The sequence below is a fragment of the Aythya fuligula genome, chromosome 4 (genome assembly GCF_009819795.1).
Source record: "Aythya fuligula isolate bAytFul2 chromosome 4, bAytFul2.pri, whole genome shotgun sequence".
Lineage (NCBI taxonomy): Eukaryota > Metazoa > Chordata > Aves > Anseriformes > Anatidae > Aythya > Aythya fuligula.
In genome coordinates this window covers 6,618,845-6,630,519 of record NC_045562.1, presented here as the reverse complement: position 1 = coordinate 6,630,519, position 11,675 = coordinate 6,618,845, and the positions used below count along the sequence as shown (strand labels likewise).

At 42.3% G+C, this 11,675-nt stretch overlaps 1 protein-coding gene across 1 annotated transcript; it reads left to right on the top strand.

Annotated features, from left to right (window-relative positions):
- The first annotated feature begins 134 nt into the window (after positions 1-134).
- CISD2 (CDGSH iron sulfur domain 2) lies at positions 135-8,980 on the top strand. The gene is made up of 3 exons (XM_032186529.1): positions 135-267; positions 7,447-7,658; positions 8,624-8,980. The coding sequence occupies exons 1-3, from the start codon at positions 165-167 to the stop codon at positions 8,711-8,713; spliced, it is 405 nt and encodes a 134-aa protein (XP_032042420.1). The 5' UTR covers positions 135-164; the 3' UTR covers positions 8,714-8,980.
- The last annotated feature ends 2,695 nt before the right edge of the window (positions 8,981-11,675 follow it).

The window sequence follows — 11,675 nt, the reverse complement described above, 5'->3', positions numbered from 1 at the left end:
CGCGCCCCCCTCCCTAACGGCCGGCTCCGCCCGCGCGCCCCCCGGCGGCTGCAGCGCCCCCGCGCGGCGCGAGCCTGAGGGGGCCCCGCCCGGCGGCGCATGCGCGGCGGCGGCAGCGGCGACGGTTGGCGGCCGTTGCCTTCCCCCCCCCGCTAACGGGCGCCATGGTGCTGGAGAGCCTGGCCCGCATCGTCAAGGTGCAGCTGCCCGCCTACCTCAAGCGGCTGCCGCTGCCCGAGAGCGTCGGTGGCTTCCTCCGCCTCACAGGTAGGCGGCCCCGGGGCCTTCCCTGAGCTCCCCGTTTGTCCCCCGGGGGGGAGGAGAGGGCCGGCAGCCGGCGTTCGGCCGCCGTTAAAGCGCCCGGTGAAGCCCCGTGAGGTGAGGTGAGGTGAGGGGGGTAGGGGAAAGGAGGCTGCTCGGCCTCACCTGTCCGGCTGGGCGAGCAGGGGGCCCGTCAGGGCAGGACGTGGGGTTTGGCTGCAGGCCCGAGCCCCTGCCCCAAGGTAGCCGCTGTGCAGAGCTAACGGGTGCAGCTGGGGAGGGCTCCGTGCGGGAGTCCGGCTTGGACGTGAAATGAAGCTTTTTTTAAAATGTCTTTCTATAATTTTTTTTTATAAGCCTTCCATATTTTCCCTCCCTCGCCCAGGAAAAAATTACATCTGTTTTAGTCATAGCCTTATACCAGAGCGAACAAGAAAGAAAACTCTCCGTTAAATCCTTGTGTGCTCAGGGCATCTCAGTGCTTTGCAAAACTGGAACTGTGCGAGCTCAGGCTCTGGCACGGTACTGCAGGCAGAGCCTCAAATAGCTGGAATAACAAGATCAGTTTGGCAATAAAAAACAAGAGGAATATTCTAACAGGAGCTGGCTGGAGGCAGAAAACATCTTCAAAGTGTAGGATCAAGCCCATGTGTTCTTCTTGCAGCACCAAGCTGTATGACTTCAGTGGTGCTGGGAAATGGGTTCATTTAAAACTAGTTCTGAGTACTTTTTACAGTGTGCATGCTCCTTGTAAACTTAGAAGCCCCATTATCTTTCTCAGGACAAGGAAACCTGTCCTTCCATCCCCATAGCTACTCTTTCATCTGAAAGTGCTGTTAATTATATTGACCAAAAGAGAAGCTTAGCTGCTATAAAGTTGGAGGAGGGGATATAATGAGATTCAGAACAAAGCAGCTTCTCCTACCCCAGCTTTTGAAAGTTTCCTAATTAAGTCATTGTCTTTTTAACCACGAGTGGTGCTTAAAGTTTCTTAAGCTTAATAATACCTGAGCTTACTATCTTGCTTCACGTTTCCAGACATACATTTCTGTTACAGGATTATTGTGCAGCCTCTGTATGTGTTCACACTGCACGGTGAAGTAGTTGAACTTATTCTGAAAACCTCTGGTCAGAACTCTCTTTTTTCTTTTTTTCTTTTTTTTTTTTCCTTTTTTTTTTTTTTTTTAATAGAAGTGTTTTACTGTCATGTTGTTAACCCCATTAACAAGTACTTGCTTGACTTTGGAGGGAGGGGAATAAGTAAGCAACTGAAACCCTCAAGGGAAGACCAAATGTATGAAATGTCAGTCCCCAAAACATGAAACATAGGTAAGAGAAGGAACAGAGTGGGAAATTGCTTTGAGACCTTTTAAAAATTCAGTGGGCATAGCTGAAAAAAAGGCATTGCCTCTAATTATTAGTGATTTCTTTGACTGGTCTCATGTTAAACACTGAAAAGTTGAAACAGAGTGATAATTAAAAATACATAGCTATAGAGACAATGTTTTGACACACTTCATTTTTTCAGCAATCAGCTAGAATAATATCTGATGTCCTGCTTAGATATCTTCATCTAAAGTGAAAATGAATGAAAATAGGAGAAAAATAGCAAAATTTTACAAGGTGCTTAATAAGACATAGGGTAGATGCAACAGATTGAAGCTTTTCAACAGAAAATGCTGGGATGTTACACCCTAGGCACATAAATTAAAAATGATCCTATCTTAATGCTATTAAAAGTTATTGAAATTCACTGAAACCTCACTGCTCATGAAAGATTTCTGTACTTACCTGCACCCAGAGCCGCTGTCAGTCTCAAGTTTTGTCTAATAAGTGTGCTTCCGCAAGCATCTCCTCTTTCTGTGTTGTTGTGTTCTTAGCGTGCCCCATCCTGAAGTTGTAGCCCTGTAAAAGTAGGGGATTGCCAATTCTGGGAGTTGTTTTGTAGCAGTGACTTAAAGGTACCCCTGATAACAGGGTAATGGTAGCACCAACCCTACTGTAAGGGGCTGTATTTTACGTTGTTGAATGGTAATTCACCATTTCATAAAACAGATACAGTTTCTAGCTTTAAAATCAAATTTCCAGGACTGTTGAATGAGTATAATGCAACTTAAAAACTGGAAGGAAAATGGTAATTATAAGTATCTTTAATTGAATTAACATCAGTGAGTGACTCTTAAACAATAGTGAAGATTAGATTTAAATTTCCTTCTGTGTTTACTACTACTACTAGAAGTTTTAGGGCATCATATTCTTTGGCAAAAAAATACATCAAGCATTTTCCTTTGCTTTGTTTTGGAAGGTCAGAAATAATATTGATCTGAAATCATTTAAATGTGTTAGTATTTGTCCTTTGGCATCTGCTGAACTCAGGGACCAGCCCTACAAAGCACTTGCTGGCGTTGACTTTGTTCACAAAGTCGGGCCAGAACTGAAATTGGGAACGGTGCAGTGCTTTGCTTGTTAGTGCTTTTATTGCTTCTATAAACCTTTGGTAGCTTCCAGGCAGATGCAGCTCCAGTTCCTGTGATGCATCAGTTGTAGAAACACCAGACCAAAAGCACAGGGAAGAACCTTTCCTGTAGGGTATTGTTAAGGTGTGCTGATCATAGACCTTGAGACACCTGCTGTTTGTTATGACCTCGCCTGACCACAGTGGAAAACTGCTTGCTTGGAGAGAGGAAGACTTTTAATGTCCAGTGCAGAACTCCTGAAGGTAAAAGCAAGGAGGGAGGAGGGAACGAATGTGTTTGACCTTGGGTTTGAAAATGGATAGCTGAATTATCGCACTGCTGCTGCTCAGAAGCCTCTTTCAGTTCCTTGTCATAGCTGCTTTACCCTTCCCTTCTCAAGTTCACTAAAGTGAACAGTGTTGCCGTCTGCTGGCTTTGCTTTCTGTCCTGGTAAGTCTCATTAAACTGGAACAGAATTAACCTCAGAATAACATGTGATCAGGAGTGAGAAAAGGGAATTTCAAGGTCTCTCTAGGTGCCAGTCTCCTTTCCATAAACATGGTGTGTTCCTGTGTGGGCTGTCACGCACCTGGCATACATGTTAAGAGGGACTTGAGTGTGACAAGCTGCCAGGCAGAAAGAGGACAGTTTTGTGGGTCATCTGTTACTAGCGGAAAGAAGGAGGGCTGACATCAGACAAGCTCTGCATACTCTCTGGTCATGAACAATGAATTTCTCGTTTGCAGACTAGCTTGCTAACCAACCCTTGCTTTGGCTTTCTACTTTATTATTTAGTGCGCTGTGCTGTTAAAAGGACAGTCACCTCTCCACCGCCCCACCTGCTGAATGAGCTAACACTGAAGTGGTGTGCAGAGTCCTTTGATTTTAGTTTGTTTAGCAATGACAACATCAATAAATGATCAAGCAAACGAACAGAAAACAGGACAGAACAGCTATTAGTTCTGAAGAGAAAATAGTTGGGTCGATATTTTGAGCCTGCATGAAGAATTGTGGCAGTTCAGAGAGAACACAACCACAGTTCCAATATTCATTTTGACTGGTAGCTAATACTTGTTAAAACTTTGGCTTGCGTTTGAGTTATTATCTTAAGAAACTGCTTTTGAGTCTGCACAGGGTCATTTCCACGTAAATGAGCTAAAACATGAAATCAAAGTGAAAGATGAAGAAGGGCTGGTGAAAGACATACAGGCAGTAAACACTGGCTTTGATTTGACTCTCAGTGGCTGGTCGGTCCTGTTCTGCTCACAATGTTTGTGTTTCTTATTTTTGGACTTGTTACTGTTGGACTAAAAGTTAAGAAAAACCTTTTCTCAAAAACCTAATGCCATGGCCTGTGGTCCATGGTCTCAGCTTCTTGCAGTTCTCTGGGCACTCCTGTTTCAGTGATGTTCCTGATACTTTCCAGGACTTATCTTTGGGATTGGTCTCTATCCTAATACAAGTCAAGTTTGAAGACTAACCTCTTCGATCCTCTGCTCTCCATTTCTGGCTCCAAAGACTGCCTCTTCCCAAGCAGCAGAGCTCATAAAGAACCTCCAGAATCAATGTAGTTGAGTATCAGCTGTGAAAATAAACAGAATTTTGTGAATTGCCTTACATCTGCTTCAGAAAGGTATGACTGGCTTCAAAACCACCCAGCAGCTTGCGGTTGTAGGAAGATACCTTTGCATTAATTTGGGTGAAGGCTCCCCTGCTCCCCTACCCCTCCCAGTCCAAAGGTCTGGGACTTTTTACTTTGTGACGGTATCTTGTTTCTCATGCCTTAGAAACATGGTCACGTTGTTTTTTTCAGTCTAAAAGTATGAGCCTGTGGCAGTCTCGTTGACAATAAAGTCAATTTACAATTAACATACAAGTTGGTATAACCTGGGGCTTTCCAGAGACCCCCAGAGTAGTGTTATCTCAATAAATCATTGGCTGCTGAGGAGAAAACTCTTTATCAGCACTTAGCACCGTAGAGATGGGAAATAATACCCATGATAAATAATATCCCTGTACTTCCTATTCCTGTCTGTTTCTAGTTTCCTTTCTAAGAGGTTACAGCTGTCATGTTCCTCTTTCACTGGGATGAACCCAGCTGGTTAGGAGCCTCCCACAGACACGACTGGTGGCCCAGTGAGTGTTCTGACTTCAGAGTCCTGTCAGGGAGTTTCAAGCTGTACTGAGATGCCACTTGCTGTTCAGTTGCTGGTCTCTTCCTAACATTTAATTCTGGCCAGACTGCTCTTTTTTGTGTGTCAGTTTTAGTCCAGTGGGATTCCTACCATTCAATAGGCATCCTGCTTCTCTTTATGGTGCAGCTGTTGGGATGCCTATTCTGTCTTGGGAGTTCAGTGTAGCTTTGTAGATAGGCAGCTCTTTGCCAACAGTCAAGTTAAATGTTGAATTTGATTAATTTTTTTTCAGTGACCAAAGCTTTTTCCCTCTCTTCCAAAGCATGTTTTAAGTCAGCCCTTCATATAAAATCAGAAAGCACGTTCAGATGGCTGTTGATGGGCTGTTCTGGAACAGTGCATCTCAACTGATGTTACTCATGATAATATTTTTGCTGTATGAATGATAAGGCTGGAACATGGCTTAGTTTGTGTTGTGTGTCTGTGATCTGTATCATTTACCTCTTAGCTTCATTGTCCCACCAGAGTTACCGCCATCTCGTGAAAGTTTGAGATGTTAAGTCCTTCCTAATAGTGGTGACTCAAAGAGTAAATGACGCTATGCCAGCAGCTTCTAAAGTGGGGTTTGGCCATGTATGGCCAAGAGGGGCTGCCTTGTTAGCTGGCTGTCCAGACCTCTTTCCTCAGGACACTCTGTGACAGGTTTGCCTTGGTGGCTCCTGTTGTTATTCTGTCCTCTGTCTTTTCAGATGGTGACAGGGAAAGGTGTCTGTGAGAACTAAATGGTCAGTCTTTGGGGGGGACCACGCCGTCTGTCCAGAACTTAATGTTTCTCTCTACTGGAATATTCAGGAAACTTTCATTTTTAATGAGCGTGTTCACTACGTTATTGAGGGAGAGTAAAACTGCTTAAATATTTTGTCTTACTGTTATTTATGGTAATGATAGAAAAGACAAAGAGTTACTGCTGTCCAGGAAGCCCAATGTTTTGTGTAGCACTGAGATACTTAAATGTTTCCAGTTAATTATTAATTAGGGCCCACAGCTTGTTGAGGGAACAGAGACCAGTCTGTTGTGGTGACTCCTATGAAATACTGTCAAAAATCATTGTGCAAAGGAACCACTGCAAATGCAGGCATGGAAAGACAGCACTGAAAGTTACTGCAGCATCTTTATCATTTATTCAGTTGTGGCGCATTTCCAGATAAATGCAGTAAGCATGGTTTTCACATCAAAGGATATAGAAAGCCCGGAGAACATAAAGCTATTCCTGCAAAGTAGTTTTGTTACGTGGTGTGCTTCCAGAACCTTCAAATTATTAAGTAAGAAATACTGCATTCTAACGGGAAAAGTATTAGCATGAGCAAGCTCTTTATTGTAACAAATAAAATTAAGCCTCACAAAATAATGTGATTTCTGAGAGCTCACAGTCTACCTGGCATCCTCAGCCTGTTCTATTGCATTCAAATTGTAGAACAAAATTTTGATATGTTCTGATCCTAAATCATTTAAAAGAGGAATTTGATTATTGTTTTCTCTTACAAAGTGCTTGTGTAATTGTGCTCCAGCTCATTCAAGTTCTTTGTTTCTCAATTTAAAATGTTTTGAACATCCTTCTATTTCTTTATGACTATTCAGATTTAATGTATTCTCCAGAAATTAAAACCAAAACACCTCTCTCTATTGCTACACGCATTGTTAAATTACACCGGAGTATTGTCACAGCTTGTTTTGTTGGAAAAGCGTATCAGCCTTTAAAGTACATCTTTTGCCAGGTGCTGAATTTCTCTCAAAGTTCAGTAAGTCTTTTTTGTACTAATATGTCTTACCTGTACTTAAAATAAATGTCTCAGGTTGGTAAAAAGCAGTTTCCTGGGGCTTGACTTATGTAGAGGTACCTAGAGAAGGAGTCCTGACACTGGCTATGTGCATTGTAGAAAATTGTTGTGGATCCCTGAGCAAACAGAGCTCTGAAAAATAAAAATAAAAAAAAAAAAAAAAGGGAAAGGTTTTGTTAATGCTTATTTGAGGATAGGCATTAGATCTGCCAAAAGTTCCTAAACACAACTTGGAACAAAGCAAATGAGGAAAACTTCAAGAATAAAAATCTGAAATGAGCAATTAAAAAAATAATTATAAAGCATATTGAGTAGTTCTTCATATACAGAATGTAAGATACCAACACTGAACCATAGTGAATTTTTACTAACTTCCCACGTGTAATCATGCCTGGTTTGCTAGTACTTGGTGTTTTATGTTTGGTGAGCAGAACCTCTGTAACTTTAGTTCCTCATTTCAGTACACCTTTTACTTGTTTTATTTTTTTTCCATCAAGTCATTTTCTAGTGTGTTAAAAAGTAAACTTCAGATGAAATTCCAGGAGTCCAGTTTGCGCCTTAGCTACAGTAAAACCCAGATTTTAATCTGGGACTTCTTTCGTCTCATGACTTACCCACAAAGTCTCACCTGCCCTCAGAGCCTTGCTGACTGAGCAGTCCTGTTCCCTACCCTAAGCCTAAATCATGTGAGAATAGCTGACGCTGCACCAGACTGAAGTGGTGTCAAGAGCCAGTCTGAGTTCCACCTGTCTTCAGTTTCAGAATGGCTGCGGTTATTGCCTTTCCTGGGCGTGCTGGCCTTGCTGGGTTACCTCGCTGTTCGTCCGTTCCTTCCCAAGAAGAAACAGCAAAAGGATAGCTTGATTAACCTCAAGATCCAGAAAGAAAACCCAAAAGTAGTGAACGAAATAAACATCGAAGATCTGTGTCTCACTAAAGCTTACTGCAGGTGTTGGCGTTCAAAGACGGTAAGGTACTTTGTGCTACTGTAGGATTTGAGGTTGAAACTTGCATATTTTTATTAGTTCTGTGGTAGTGAGTTGCAACAAGGTTGCAACTCTTGCTTTTCTTGGGAGGTGGAAAAGCATCCTGGTTTCAGAGAATGGCACCGTTCTTACTTTTCTCTACTGTAAACCTAGCTACCTGCAGAGAGAAACTGTTGAAATCTGTAATAAAAAAAAACATCACGCACTAGGGTTTTTCCTAGAAATAGTGACCAGCTGTGATTTAGATTAAAACAAAGCAAACTGTAAGGTTTGCAAATATATTCCAACTAATTAGAAGATCAATTAGAATCATTAAGGTTGGAAAAAACCTACAATGGAAAAACTATACTTCGAAATTTGTTCATATTAGAATGAAAGTAGAGTGGGGCCTCTGTTGAGGGAAAGCATATCCCCATCTGGTCCAGAGCAACCACTAGGTGACTGCTTTGGATGGTCTGTGTCCCCTGCATCAAACAGAAGTAGATGGGTGATTCTCATCTCCTTCTTGCAACTGTCCTGACGTCACTGTTGGCCTCTCTAGACTGAATGCTTTCCTGTTTTAGCAAAAAACTATGCCTGGGACCTAGAAAACTCTCTCAATTACTTCTCGTTCAGAAGAATCACTTCAGAAAAATATACTGGCTGAAAATGAGCTGTTGAGAGCACTTTTATTGGCTCCACAATAAACCTTAAGCCACTAGTGGCTGCTTTGGTTCCTGTTCATTCGTGGTGAAGGCTTCATCTCTAACTTTGTGTCTACAAACAGCTATTTTAGGGCCTCACAAACTTAGCTACCTGTTAACAGTGTGTGTGTGTGTGTTTTTAGTAATGGGCCTGATAGGGGAACAGGGAGTTTGATGTTGAAATGGGGCATAGGAGGAGGAACGGAGAAACTAGCAGCAGTTGGTGTACGGAGGTGTACTAATTTCTCATTTGTTTTCTTCCAGTTCCCTGTCTGTGATGGCTCGCATAACAAGCACAATGAACTAACAGGAGATAACGTAGGTCCACTAATACTCAAGAAGAAAGAAGTATAGCGAATGCTTAATCCAGTAGATCATGACTGAGAAGTCTTTTATACTGTTGTAGTTGCAAGGGGCAGCATTTTATTATGTGATTGGTATGATTTAGTCTAATGATGGCTGTAGATTTCTTTTTGGGATAAACTGCGTTTAGACAGTGCTAAATCTGTCACTGTTTGATATTTTATTCTGAGAAGAACTGTCTGCTTTGTAAAGCTGTAAAGTAACTGTCTCTGTAAATAAGTCGTTTATTTCACCAATAAAATGACTTCCTACACCTAAGCCTTGTTTGTATGAACACGTAGCTGCAAAAATGTCACTATTTCCAAGGGAACAGGTCAGCCAGTAACGTTGCCCCTTTATGCTGAGCTCCTGTTTGTCATTCATGCTCTTGTGAGGAAACAGATTTGCTCCTTGCAAAGTTCATACGCACTGCAGATGCTGCTACTTGTAGTGGGGACTTTTCTGGGTGGAGCTGGTCAAATGACAGAACCACCAAAGGGGAGGTGAACTGTATTCTTGGCTTGTTACTGATTCAGAATGGTTATTAGGGCAAGTCAGAACTTTGCTGTGGTAGGGCTTAATTTCAGATGCAGGTAACTACGTGCTACTTATTTAACTGCTAGGCTCCATATTAATTCTTCTAAAGTGCTTTATTCAATGAAAAGCTATTCGTCTGCTTAGAAGTACAAGATAGACAGTTGTGTAAAATTGTGGCACAAATGCAAGGGAAGTTTTGACTGTTCCTTAACAAGCATTTTGTTTGGCTTGTTGGTAGGTAGGTGGGAAGCCCCAGAGCACCATGCTACTGCCAAAGCTTATCACCAGTGCTGGAACAAGTACAAGTCAGGAAGCTGTTCTCACACCAGGGCTGTCACAGCAGCAGCAGAACTAAAGTAATCCCTGCATTTGTAACCCTTGTAGGTCTCGGTACCTAAAGCTCTTGCCTTGCAGCAGAACGTGGCAGATTAGGATGTGACTGTGGGTTACCTGACTGCTTTTGCACAGCGTGGAACAGAACCGTGGGACAATCTAGCTTTGTTTAAATGCTTCACGGGAATCTTATCTTAATAGATGAAAGCAACCTGTAACCACTACCCCATTAGGATATAACACTTATAACGGAGGACGATCCATCATGATAGTGTCTTGTATTGTAGTGTTTGCCATTCTAGATAATGTATAATAAACACTGAGACCATTACTTGGGCTTGCTGGAGAAACAGCTAGATGAAATACAAAAACATGTTTAGACAATGCTTTCCAGCTTTTCAGTGTACTGCCTAGTGCAGCAGTCAGTTATTATATACAACTATACAACTGTGTGCACTTCTAGCTTTTATCAGGATATTTCTGCATTCAGGTAATTTGATTTCTCCCTAAGTTTAAGAAGTAAGCTCTGTACATCATCCTGTTCTCACTGCCATTGCTCCACTCAGACGGATGCTGTCAGTGTACGTAGTACAGTAAAAGTGGTTTTGTTTCTCCCACAGCGCTATTCCAAAAGAAGAACGACAGTGTAAAGCTTGGCCTCTCGACTCTAGCTCTAGGACAGTTTGATTATGTAATGTTTTTTTCTTCCTGCTCGCTATTAGAGGTGACTGCTGCTAAACTATCTACAACTACAGCTACAAAACAAGTAGTTTTTCACTTGTTTCTGCTTATGTTTGTAAGGGAACGGAGCATATCTGGAACTGCCCCAGCAGCACTCACAGCTCCTTTTTAGAAAGGACATTTTAATAATTTCTACATGATACTAAAATTAATGTCATAAGGAAGATAGACGACCCTTTCCTTGCATTTCAGAGTCTGTGAAGGGAATACTATCTCTCATGGCCTCAGTTAAAAGGAAAGTAAAGGAGGCACCCATCCTCCCTCATGCAGTGTTGAAGCAGGCCTATGTTAGGTGTAGTGAGGAGCCCTAACATACGTGGATTGTACATACTTGTAGGTTTAATACCCCTGCCAGAAAATATAATTTCATCTTCTGCAAGTACCATCTGCAAAAGTACAGCTATAAAACTGAAATAAACAAAAACTTAACAACACTGGCTATGGTATTTTTGCTGCAGAAAATCCAAACCAAGATTGCTGCTGCTGCTTTGGTTATCAAAGTAAGAGTTCAGTTTTTGCCTACCTGCCTTGTGAAAATTGCTGTGCAATGCATTAACGTTCGCATCAGCGCTGAGAAAGGCTGCAAAACACTTCCCGGGATGAAGGAGAATCAGGAGAGTCTATCACCAGCAGCTACCAGAGTCACTCATCCTCTTTGCTTTCAGGAGTCCTTGGAAGGTTGTTGTCTGTACCAACAGCTCTCGCCAAATAAATGAAATTTGCTTGGACTGCTAAGTTCACAGCACTGGATAGGACTGGCTTATCTGATCCTGTGCTGCTTGCAGCTTGGATTCTTCATCTGCAAGCCACATGCAGGAATTTTCCCTCTGAAGTTAAAATGATTGTCCTTGAGAAGACAGATGCCAAAGTAAGAAAAAAAAGTCACTGCTGACTCCTTTAACAGTTAGCTTGTGCTCAAAGTGCAAGTCTGTCCATTTAAGCAGACACCCCTCCTTCTCCCCCTCCAAAAAAACCCACCACGGTTTACTTATCTGTTCAAATTATCTTCATGAGGTCCGTGGGGTTAGCTAAGAACTAAAGTGTCAGCAGAACCCTTTATCTCGGTTGACAGAGTTGAACCAATTACCTGCTAGAATATATTTGGTCGCATCTTGGCACTGGGTGACTTTTCTGCCCTCATCTGGAAGCTCTACACAAAGGGATAAATTTGCCCAGTTCTAAGGAAGACCAGGACTCGGGCAGTAGACCAACTCTTCACAGTCAGGAAAAAGCAAAAGCCAGAAAAGGCAGACACGGCATGCTGCAACGTGCCTTCTGCATGCAACTCGAACACTGGTACCTACCTTTCTTTTGACTGTGATTTTGAAGACTTGTTGTAATGAACTCCAATGAAACATGTAAA